Source organism: Littorina saxatilis, linkage group LG1, assembly GCF_037325665.1.
Source record: "Littorina saxatilis isolate snail1 linkage group LG1, US_GU_Lsax_2.0, whole genome shotgun sequence".
In the NCBI taxonomy this organism is placed as follows: Eukaryota; Metazoa; Mollusca; class Gastropoda; order Littorinimorpha; family Littorinidae; genus Littorina; species Littorina saxatilis.
In genome coordinates, this window is record NC_090245.1 from 11,366,506 (window position 1) to 11,378,549 (window position 12,044).

Sequence of the window (12,044 nt, forward strand, 5' to 3'; positions counted from 1 at the left end):
GCTTCGCTTTTTCTCGTTGAACAGAGAGCGACAGATTTAGAACCGACCCCAGACGGATGGGAAATGACGTAAAGATACATTTGATGTAAAGCGAGTGGCGCAATTTCACTTGATTTTTCCGAACTTTGATCATTTAGATTTCAAGTGAGCGGTCGGCATTGCACACTCAGACGATGGGCGGTGCCTTGCTGTACCGTTACGCACCCACCGACAAAACTCGCTTTTCGGTATTTTTTTTTAGATAATGAGAGTATAACCTGACAGCATTTGAAGTGTCATACTTTAGAATAAATCACGCTGATATTGTTGAATTACATTTTTACTTTGTCTTGTTAATTTTTAGCGTGATAAACAAAAGGGTTATAACAAATTTTAGAGGGTCACCTAGAATCCGTCCTGATTGGTCAAAAAGCCATATGGGGCACTGAATTTGTAATAATGTGTAACTAACACACACATGTAGCAACATTATCATAAAGTTTACATGCAATCTAGATTCAAACGTTTTGGTCTTGTTTCCCTAACGTAATGTCTGTGACGTCATCGACGTTTACAAAGTGTTAACGAAAAACTTATGTTATGTTTGATCCTAGCATTACATTCCAGAAGAAGATCTTTGCAATCATTTTGTGTATTTTGAAGACACTGCTCTGTGCAGTTTATAAATTATCATATATTAACCGCGGTTACTGTGCTAGAATACCATATAAAAGCAGGGTTTGGATTGGATTGGATTGGATTGGATAAGATTTACAGTCCAGTGAGGTTACCCTCATGGAAATTCGGGCTGCTTTCTCCCCGGGGAAAGCGAGCTGCCATACATACGGCGCTACCCATATATTTTTTTTCCTGCATGCGTGTATTCATGTTTCCTGAGACTTAATGCCGTGCCAAAATTGCTGTAGCTTCCTTTCACACGCTGGGCCAGGCTAACCGCATCACAGGTTCAGAAACAACGTATATATATAGCCAAGTCTTCAATACTGCTTAAAAAACGAAAAATATCTGTTATTTTTATTTACGAGGATTTATATTGCGCACGTATCTCACTACACAAGGCGACTCAAGGCGCATGTTACCTATTAATGCCGTGTGAGATGGAATTTTTTACACAATATATCACGCATTCACATCGGCCAGTAGATCAACAGCCTATAGGCGCTGCATCCACCTTTCACGGTCTATTATTCCAGGTCACACGGGTATTTTGGTGGACATTTTTATGTTAGATAATTATGTAACCGTTTCGACGATTCAAACGGAATCACACCGTCCAAAATCCGCCATTTATTTAGCGTGGGGTTGGTGATGGGAGATGAGAGAACTGGGACATTTGGGGGAAAATGCTTTAAATCCACTTATTATTTTGACCGAACCACAGCTGTATCACATATTATGGGCCATACCCCTGAACACAATTTCATTCACTTTTTTGTTCCTTTGGCCCAGTGGGAACATCAAAACGTCCATCTCTGGCTTCTGTATTGGAGATACTGACGGCAGGATCATCTGATCGCAGAGAAAAGAGTTTTCAACATGAGCATCTCTCCCTCTTCCCATTTATACCCAAAAATACACAATCGACTGATAAAATAAAATAAAAGAATTGTCTATGAATACGTCATCAATTAGCTCCAGCCTCATTTGATTAATGTCTTCAAGGCAACTTTAAAATCGTCAATCTAGGGAGCTCTGTGATGACTAGATCTCATGCATGTGTCCCGCGCAATAACACGTAACAACTCGTCGAATTTTGTTCCCTGGAAAATTTGTAACTGACACAGTCTTCATCCGATTCAGCTTTAAAAACTCGGTTATTCAGAGCGAGATGGGCCATCCCAAGCGGAAATAAAAATATATAAACCAAGCGGCGCTAGTAGAAGTGACACTATAAGATGTTTGATGGGTTGTTGACAGACCAGCTTTTTTGTCTGTCCGAGGGCCGCGGTCAATAAATATGAAACAAAAGTCGATATGCCCCCCGAGGACCGACAAAAAAGCTGGTCTGTCAACAAACCATCAAACATCGTTTTTGTCATCATTTTGGTAGTGAGAAAACAAGTGCACAATCAACCCAGGGAGCCATGCTTTGAAACACGGGTCCCGTGCTGATAACCACACGGGTCCCGGTTTGATAACCACTGGTAATCAAAGATGGCGTGTGAAAGCAACTTTCTGTGTTTTTGAGTTCATTAAATGAGTTGGGATGAATATGTCAGGTTTGAGGATGCACATTTCTGTAGGTCCTCGGCTTTCTGTTGTAAATATTACGCTGAGCACGGTGATCGAATGTGGAAGCTACGTTTGATCAAAGGTCACAGAAGATTTGCGTCGTGCAGCGAAGGAAAGAATCGCGATCTTGTTTAAGACTCGGTACCTCTTTGTTTTTCATTAGACCTGTCATTCTGCTTGCTCGGCTTTGTTAGATGTTTGCATATCGTGTTGCTATTTTCTTTGCTTTTATTATTGTTTCTTACTTGTGCTTCGTTTATCGATACAACGTCTTGTGCACGGGTCAAAATGTGTGTGTCAGGTGTCGTTTTACTTGAACTTGACGTTCGTGTTTCTCCGAACGTCTGTGTATCGAAACACAGATACACGCACTCCGTGACTTTGTAAGAAGACATAACATATCGGTAGGTTTCATTTGTTTGTGACGAATTTATTGAAGTAGTTTTGTTTTTTTGTTTACTTTTGCCAGTTTGCCAGTTGGTTTTTGGAACTTTGCAAAGCAGTGTCTTGTCGTCTGTTTAGGTCTGGGGAAACGCCAATGAAAAGAGCCGAAGAATCCTCGAGCGTTTCTATTGGGTTTGCTTTTGATTATCCATGTAATAGGGCTTCCTGCAACTATGGTAACCGGGGATTTATTCCCCGGGGAACATGAGATTTATTTCCCAGGTGCTTGTGAATGAAAACTCGTGAAAATGATGACAAACATTATTACTGTTCATCAATATCATTATCTGATCGACCCGTCCTTCGTACGCCTCAAAGTCTCGTTGGAATGCTAACAACATATAGGTAACATTTATTTTTTAACAAGAACAGTTTTTGCATTCGACGAACAAGTTCTTTTCTTGAGTATTCATACCAAGCACAAAAGCGTGTCGCTTTACGAAAAAGAAAAAGAAGGGTTATTCTCCAGAGCGGTGTACCAGTGGAAACCATGTTACGAATGTGATATCTTTTTACTTAACTGAGACAATTTAACCATACAAATGAATTTCATTAATAGATACTGTATCCTTGGCCTACTCTGGAGAATAACCCAGAAAGAATGAAACAAACAAACAAAACAAAAACACAATAGAAAACAAAGAAGAAAAAAAAAACTCCATGAAAACTGAGGCAGCGCGCCAAACATCGCGCGTAGCCATATCCTGCCAATGCCGCCATTGTTCTAATCCAGCCCCCGTCCCGGCATGCCTTGTCCCATCCATAACTGACGAGGGCTCCCTCTGGCGGGGGTCAGCGCGCGGGGTCACGTATGATTTATACAGAGGCTATCAAAATGATTACCTTGCACCTGGCATGTTTCAAGCCGTGTCAGGATATTAAGTACACCCACAGAAATGCTCCCCGAGCGAATATTACGCGCGCTTTCACTTCCCGGAAACGGCCGGCGGCCACCAGGATGCGCGCGCCTCCCGGGACTAGGCTGGAAGGGAGGTAATGCGGGATGACGACTGCTTAGGGAAGTAAACGGAGGGAGCGAGGGAGAGAGACGACCGCCGCTGTTTGGGGGCCAAGATGCGTTTGTGTTGTTGTCAAATTGCTTTAACAAGTGACGGGGGAGAGAGGCGGCAATGAGACCAGACGTAAATGGGAATATGGGAAGTCTCCGTGGGCATCTGTAGAGGTAGTGTCCAGCAATGTCTCCATAATGTTCTACACAAAGCTCGGGTCTCGGGGGAAAATGTTATGTCCAACTTTTGCTGCCTGTTCTCTACAAAACAAAACTTTTTAACTGCCTTGTTTTGTTGGTTGTTGGCCATTGTTTCTCTCTGTTTTTGACTGCATAATTTGTTTGTCTGTTTGTTTTTACCTTGGGGATTTTGTTGTTTATTGTTCTCCCCAAAAGAATTTCGATTGGAATCACTTTTTGTTTGTCAGTTTCGCATTGAAGTAGTTTAAAAAAAAGTTTTTATGTATTTATTTATTTACGTGAGCGAACAAATGGTGTGTGTGTGTGTATGTGTGTGTGTGTGTGTGTGTGTGTGTGTGTGTGTGTGTGCGTGCGTGCGTGTGTGTGCGTGTGTTTGTGAGAGTGAGTCACTGAGTGAAAGAAAGAGAGAGAGACTGACAGAGAGAGACAGAGACAGACAGACAGACAGACGGCCAGACATACAGAAAGAGAGCGCACAATGCCTACCAACTGAACGCTTTTTAAACCTGGTTCCATTACTTCACATAATTTATTCCGAATGAAGCAAATAAAATAAAATAAAACGTAGAGGGAAAACTGTCGATGGAATAGTAAGCACAGCATCTCCGCAACGTATAACAAGCTTCAACGAATAAAAACATATTTTAAAAATTATGACCATGCATTTTTTTTTTTACTGAGAGGGTGCTAAACGAGCCAACAGTCAATGAAGACAAAATAGAGTAAGCCTAGAACTCAGAAAGAAATGCCTTATTTCCATTATGCATTTGTATTAAATTTGCTTTATTTAACAGAAGTTTGTTTGTTTGTTTGTTTGCTTAACGCCCAGCCGACCACGAAGGGCCATATCAGGGCGGTGCTGCTTTGACATTTAACGTGCACCACACACAAGACAGAAGTCGCAGCACAGGCTTCATGTCTCAACCAGTCACATTATTCTGACACCGGACCAACCAGTCCTAGCACAAACCCCATAATGCCAGACGCCAGGCGGAGCAGCCACTAGATTGCCAATTTTAAAGTCTTAGGTGTGACCCGGCCGGGGTTCAAACCCACAACCTCCCGATCACGGGGCGGACGCCTTACCACTAGGCCAACCGTGCCGGTCTTTTAACAGAAGTACATTCATTAGAAGTGGGTAACGACCATTACCTGAAGTCGACGGTCGGTAATACAATCGCCCATTGGGCTTTTCGCAAAAGCCGATTTTATTAAAAAATAGAATTGGTAGTTCTGGGAAACCGTTCACTGGAAGTACTCGACAATTATGCAATCCTTTGATTAATTCGATCTTAAACACATCCCTAAAGAATCTTTAGAATGAAGAAAAAGGAATAAAATACAAAAAGTAATAGTTTAGTTCAGAAAATAAAGAAAAAAATTAAAAAAATGTAAAACAAAAGTTTGCTAAATGGTCTTGCCTGTTAAGAGATTCGAACCCGTGCCAACGTGACGAACTGGCGGTCGCGCGCTCTTCTACTCAGCTGACCCGACTTACTGTCTTGAGAGGTACACAGAGAAAATGTGACTTCTAGTCCTACACGTTAGTTCTTCAGAAAACGGATCAGTATTGACTCATCGGTTCCCAAGTCGTATTTGTGTACTGTACGTTCTCTCGATCTCAATGTTCGAGGTAAGTTGAGTTGATCACTGACCCGACTCTCCCGTTCACTTCGTATCAGTTGGGAAAGCAAAATAAAATAGCATTAATTTCAAGACAAGTGTGACCGATATTATGTTGGCACTCCAGCTGAGAAATGCCTTGACCAATCGCCAAAAGGCGTTGACGTAATTTCACAAAATGATGTCCCTTCCCAAAATTCCTAACGGTTTTTAGAGATTTTGAAGATTTCGTCCGGGTCGATGATGCCCTATGGTCGGTTTATTGTATAAAGGGAAGCAAGCGGTAATTAAAAACGGGCGTCGACAGAGCCAATGAAGGATAACAGGAACTTGTAAGATCATTATACGTGCTGGCTGTAAACATTTCCAAAACAATAACAAATTGAGCAAATCCTTGCACAGATTCTCATCTGAAGACAAATAAACCACACAACAACAACAACAAAAATAAATAAAAACAATCAAAAAACAAACAAACGAAAAGTAAATCTGTAAGAAAGAGATCTAAACTTAAAAGAAAAGAAGGCAAAGAATTCAAAAAAAGTCCAGTAAAGTATATAATGCACCAAGGAATGACTAAAACAAAAAGAGAACAAAACCTTGGTAAGATATCGATCCTATCAGTGAATACAGTTCTTGAGAGTAATCTGTGCTAAAAATGTAATTATAATTGTACAAATCTGAAACAGTGAGACTACAAACAATTCAAAATCAAGAATTATTTTTTCAAACCAAGAAAGGTAAGTGTATGGAACGTTTAATTATTGACAAAAATGAAACATCCACTTAATTAGGAACCTTGATCTTTCGAGCTCTAAAATGGACGAACAAGCCACAAAACACATTTAACAACTTTCGGCTAATACGTTCACCATCAATTACTATAAGCTCAAACAAATAAAGCAAGGATTCGTGTGTTTGGCTAATTTGTTCACCATCAATTACAATTAGCTCAACGAAATAAAGCAAGGATTTGTGTGTTTGGCGATAACACATTTAACCTAACAAACAGGTATTCACACAACAAAATTATTACAAAATTAATACCAACATCGTAGTTACAGTAAAGATGAATGGGATTTCCTAAGCATTGATTGGAAAAATCATTGGATGCAGAAAAAGTTGAGGGTTTTATACCGAATGCAAACCTGCGTTTGGATGACATAATACAGGACTATTATCACGTAGCATTCACCCGTTATTCCGTGATACATGTCAATATATTTTTCGTCGTCAGTTTTAGTTCAAAATAATTGTCGATTGGAATGATTCCTTGCCAAATGTATCGTTACTCGGAAAACGAAATGTAGCTGCCCAAGAAATTAGCGAGTTGCAAACACAAGTATACGACCAGGAAACAGAAAAACACCCAACTATGTAGGGGAGACAAGAAGGTTCAAGTGCACTCGCAAGCAGATAGCTACGGAGTAACGTCCCATGCACCGATCCAATAAATTATCTCCACATTTTGCGTTAAATATGGACAGTCTTTCTCAAATCATTGCCAACTTAGAAAAAGTAAAAATGTCATCAAAACGTAAAAGTAATTGTTTTTGTTAATATACAATTCCACAATGCCATCAGTTCAAATTTGTTCAATGACTTGATTGGAGGACCACAGGCACCTAAACCCGTTGCACTGACAACACGAATTGTTATACATAATGTTTGACTATCGTATACATTCTTGTGTGCAATCATATGGAATGAAAAGGGTTAAAAAATGCCATCATAAGTCGAAAACTATTTGAAAGGAAAAGTTTTAAATCACCAAAGCTGACCATATCTGCAGGTACCTACATATGTACACAGTTAAAGGTAATGAAAAATAATAATTTTGAAATCACCTGTGAATGTTTCGAACTGTATATTTCTGTTGGTGTTGTTGACTTTTTAGTACTCACACACCTGTTACCAACAGTTGACGTATCTACCCTCTTTACGTATCTACCCTCTTTACGTATCTACCCTCTTTTGTGAGGCAACGGAAATGAGTTTGCATCCACGAGAAAAACAGTGCACAACTGAGCGAGACCCAAGTATTAAGTCGGATAAAATCTCAAACAAATCTAAATTTTAACAAATCAAACCTGCGCTTGGTTACCACCCAGTTGGGCAGTTTGCCGTGCACATCACCACAGACATACACGCAGAAACTACTGTGCTTCCCCCGTTAAAAAGTTAAAAAGAATCAGGAAAATCTTATTGTGTTGGCATCGTTCAACTTTGGTAGACACTTTAAGGATATGACATACATCAAACGTCCTTATACCGTACAATCCCTAGCATAAGCCCACCATCTAGCAAACGCCCACCCCCCACTTTGGGCCAAAAGTTGTGCACAGGGGTAACTACCTAGCAAACGCCCACCCTGATTTTTTCAAAGAGACTATAGGCTCACTTTCACCAGGATTTGTGCAGACTGTTCTAAAAGTCATCTTTTTCCCTTTCTTTACCTTTTCGTGTTTCTTTCCTTTTTTCTTATTCTTTGTCCCCTCTCCTCACTCCCACCCATCGTTCATGTTTTTTCGAGTTTCTCTTCTCTTTTTTTTCCTAAGTTTGTGGGTTTTTCTTTCTCAGAAAGATTGGGCCTTTTGAAGACAAAATCCAAGTTCAGTTAACGTTTCATTTCCAAAGACGATCGTGTAATTTCTTCCCTGTACAGAAAGAAAGGGCTTCATTGGTGTTGACATTTCGACATTTCATCAAGTTTCTTTTTCCCGGAATTGTGTTGTTATTATTTGTCCTTGCAAAGGTCTGGCGATTTTCTTTTTACTCATAAATTTATATGAATGACTATGCTCGTGTTGTTTTCAGAAGAGCCAGTCCTTCTCTCTCTCTCTCTCTCTCTCTCTGGGTGGACTGGGTGGTCGAGTGGTAACGCACTTGCGCTCGGAAGCGAGAGGTTGCGTGTTCAGGCCTGGGTCAGGCCGCAATTTTCTCCCCCCTTTCCTAACCTAGGTGGTGGGTTCAAGTGCTAGTCTTTCGGATGAGACGAAAAACCGAGGTCCCTTCGTGTACACTACATTGGGGTGTGCACGTTAAAGATCCCACGATTGACAAAAGGGTCTTTCCTGGCAAAATTGTATAGGCATAGATAAAAATGTCCATCAAATACCCGTGTGACTTGGAATAAAGTGTAAAAAATTCCATCTCACACGGCATTAAGTCTCAGGGCTTGGAAACATTAATACACGCATGCAGGGGAAAAAAAAAAAAAATGGGTAGCGCCGTATACTGTATGGCAGCTCGCTTTCCCCAGGGAGAAAGCAGCCCGAATTTCTGTGAGGTTACCCTCATGGACTATATAAAATCTTATCTTATCTTATCTTATCTTATCTCTCTCTCTCTCTCTCTCTCTCTCTCCTCTCTCTCTCTCTCTCTCTCTCTCTCTCTCTCTCTCTCTCTCTCTCTCTCTCTCTCTCTCTCTCTCTCTCATGGTTGGCCTTCTTTGCCTCAAAGTCCTTTTTTTTCTTTTTTCCTTCACTTCTACTCACACGACCTAACTTACATGCTTTCTGGGTTTGTATTCACTCAATTACACGGTTGAGCACAAAACTTACTTTGTGCAAAGGGGTCTATCCCTAGCAAACGCCCACCCCCCAATTTTGCCCTAAATCTGTGCACAGGGGGGGGTGGGCTTATGCTAGGGATTTTACGGTATATGTTAATAGATGAAAATTATTTTACCAGTTTAAAAATACACGGAAGGAAAATATGGCTCAATAAAGCTTTAACTCTCCATTACCACCACCCCCCCCCCCACCCCCACTCCCCTCGATCCATCCTCCGCCCTCTAAAAAAAGAAGCAAAGACACAAAAAAAGAAAAAACAGCAAAAGCTCAAGAAACTGCAACAGCACAGGGACATTTTTTCACCGGACTACATATCTATACATGTATACATACATTGAAACTATGATTACCGTGGAACCGCTTGAAAAAAAACCACATTTGAAAGCGTGCAAATATACCCCAATGATAAAACTCCCTCCTTTTTAAGACCTGAACTTTACCCATTTTTGGCGGTGTTAACAGGGGGTTCCCTTGTTGTGTAAATTTCACCAGAGTCAGCTGTCCAGCTGCACGTGCATGACCTAAGGTGCCAGCATTCCATGAGAATGAGGTCACAGATCATCGACTAGTTGACTTTCTGTTAGACTCTACGTGAAACTACTACAGCCGTGTTTGCAAGAAAACAGATTAGTGACTCAAAGTCTTAACAAGAATCACAAGCAGAATACTTTTTTTTTTTTTAAACACACACACCCTCAAACGGACGTCAAACCGCAATTAGTGTCAAGTCGTTGAATTCATTCAAAAATTGCCACATCTAAAAATAATGAGAATGAGTCACACCAGAATCCTTTCATCCTCCGCAACCACCATCACTTCCGTGTCAATTCGTACGTAAACCATGTCTATGGCACATTCAGGTTTTTCCCCAGAGCACACACTTTCACGAAGAAGGTCTACACCGATCGCAAGTCCAGCTGTCCTATTACTTCACATTGTATTTCAAAGCTTACAGTAAAATAATAATAAAAAAAAACAAGTAAAAATTAAAAAAATAACCTGACAATTCCAGGACTAACGATGTCTACATCGCAGTTGTAAGAACTAGAAAGACGAGCGGCATCAAAGTTTGATGGTCCAATCAGGGGTACCAACACTTCTTCAAACACACGCTAAACTAAAACCGTTCACCTTATCACAGAGGCAAGTCTGATTTCCAAGCATAAAACACAAACTGTAGGCCATGCTTTCTTGCGTAGAACAAGTGAGCAAACTCCGCAACAAAACACAACTCATTTCTTGACATGAAGGATTGGTACGCCATGGTGGCACGTTATATACGTGGCTGACATCCACACACTGACACCACGGATCAGTGGTACGTTTCTGTTGCTGTGAGTGTGACCAGTCCTGGCAATGCATCCAAAAACGATTGCTAGTGTAAAGTATTCGCTCCAACGTTCTCTCTGTCTCAGTCGGCGTGAAAAGGCTTGCTTTGCCATGACGATTGTGGACTTTGGCATGCCTTGCAAAATTGGGACAATGTTCTTGACGCTCAAAGGTCATCATCGGGTGTTCCATCTGGAAAATAACGAAAACAAGTTATGCAGACAAAAGTGGGTTGTTGATTTGTCATTCTTTTGTGCTTTGCTACAACAGCCGCTGTCAATATAACAAAACGGACTGTTTGTTGTTGTTGTAACATTGATAAAATTGATCAAGCAGAAAACCAGTATACTAGATTATTTGACTGTAAAATGTGGGACACGAGGTAGCACCAATCTATCTTTCACAAGGCGTTCAGCAAGTTCTCATATAGTAACTCCACAAGAACTAGTCCTGAAAGCTCAAAGCTGATACTTGGGTAGGACACACACGCACATCATGGGGCAGTATCCAGAGTAGTTAAAGGAGAACCGGAGCTTTATCGGTACTCTTCAGCTTTAAGAGGCGTTAAACCGTTTTGTACAGTGCAGGAAAGAATCTTCTCCCGTGGCTTGCTTTCGACAGAAGTGACAGGTCAGCATTCAGACTGAGCACTTGTGACAATCGCTTGGGCTTTTCATAGAACACCCTGTGTCTGACGTGTCTGAAAATACCTCCGCGTGGAAGGGTTTTGCTGCCAACGCAGTGAAGATAAAGAGGGAACATTTTCTCTGCTCGCGCGGCAGCAAGCAGGATGTCTCTGAACTGAGAAGACAAGTTTTACTCGTCTAGCTAGCACCCGCCTATACTTCGCAGACTCCGCGAGCGAGTAGCTCATGTGAAACCGGCGAATCGAACTTACGCCTGGTCGGAACCTCTGCGGGTCTGCAGGTAGTCGAGGATCTTTTGTTCCGTCTTGAGAAGCTCGGTGCTGATGTGGTCGCTCCTCGTACCCGGTAATTCGTCCGAGGCCAGAAGCTCCGCTCTGTAGCGTCGCGACTCCTCGATCACTCGGAACAGGTTCTCCTCTTCCGAGTCCTGTGACAATATTGTGCAATTGATAATGGATGCACTGGTAAAAAAAGCAACAACAAAACCAAAAGCAAAAAAACCACCCCCCAAAAAATACAAAAAATACACATGACACTTTTGGCAATCAGTTTGGAGCGAGGAAGACATGTATTAATGGATTGATCCACAAATACTGGATGAATGGATGGAAACTGAGGAACAATGGTGACTGCGCTTGAGGACGAAAAGAAAAAGAGACAAAAAATGGAAGGGTTTATGGATGGATGGATGGATGGATGGGTGGATGAGTGGATGGGTGGATGGGTGGATGGATGAATGGGTTGATAGATAGATGGATGGGTGGATAGTAAATGTAAGGATCGATTGATTGATCCATGTAGTCATGTATTAATTAATTAATTAACTCATTCATTCATTCATTCGTTCATTTCCTTTTATGGTTGATTATTTGACACCACGGTATGTCGTTCTTCTTTCTTCAAATAAGCCAAATTAATGTGATAATATATCCCTACGCTCCAGTACATATTTCAATGTAATCTTTGTTCTTGTGTCACGATTCC

At 41.2% G+C, this 12,044-nt stretch overlaps 1 protein-coding gene across 2 annotated transcripts in view; it reads right to left on the minus strand.

Moving 5' to 3' along the window:
• Positions 1-9,282: 9,282 nt before the first annotated feature.
• Positions 9,283-12,044, minus strand: part of LOC138962062 (1-phosphatidylinositol 4,5-bisphosphate phosphodiesterase gamma-1-like) — an 89,386-nt gene continuing 86,624 nt past the window's right edge. For both annotated transcript variants that reach the window (XM_070333770.1, XM_070333778.1), the window contains exons 36-37: positions 11,312-11,487; positions 9,283-10,605 (exon numbers count right to left, since the gene is read on the minus strand). In XM_070333770.1, coding sequence (XP_070189871.1) covers positions 10,590-10,605; positions 11,312-11,487 — 192 coding nt within the window. In that variant the 3' untranslated portion in view covers positions 9,283-10,589. The remainder of the gene's footprint in view (positions 10,606-11,311; positions 11,488-12,044) is intronic.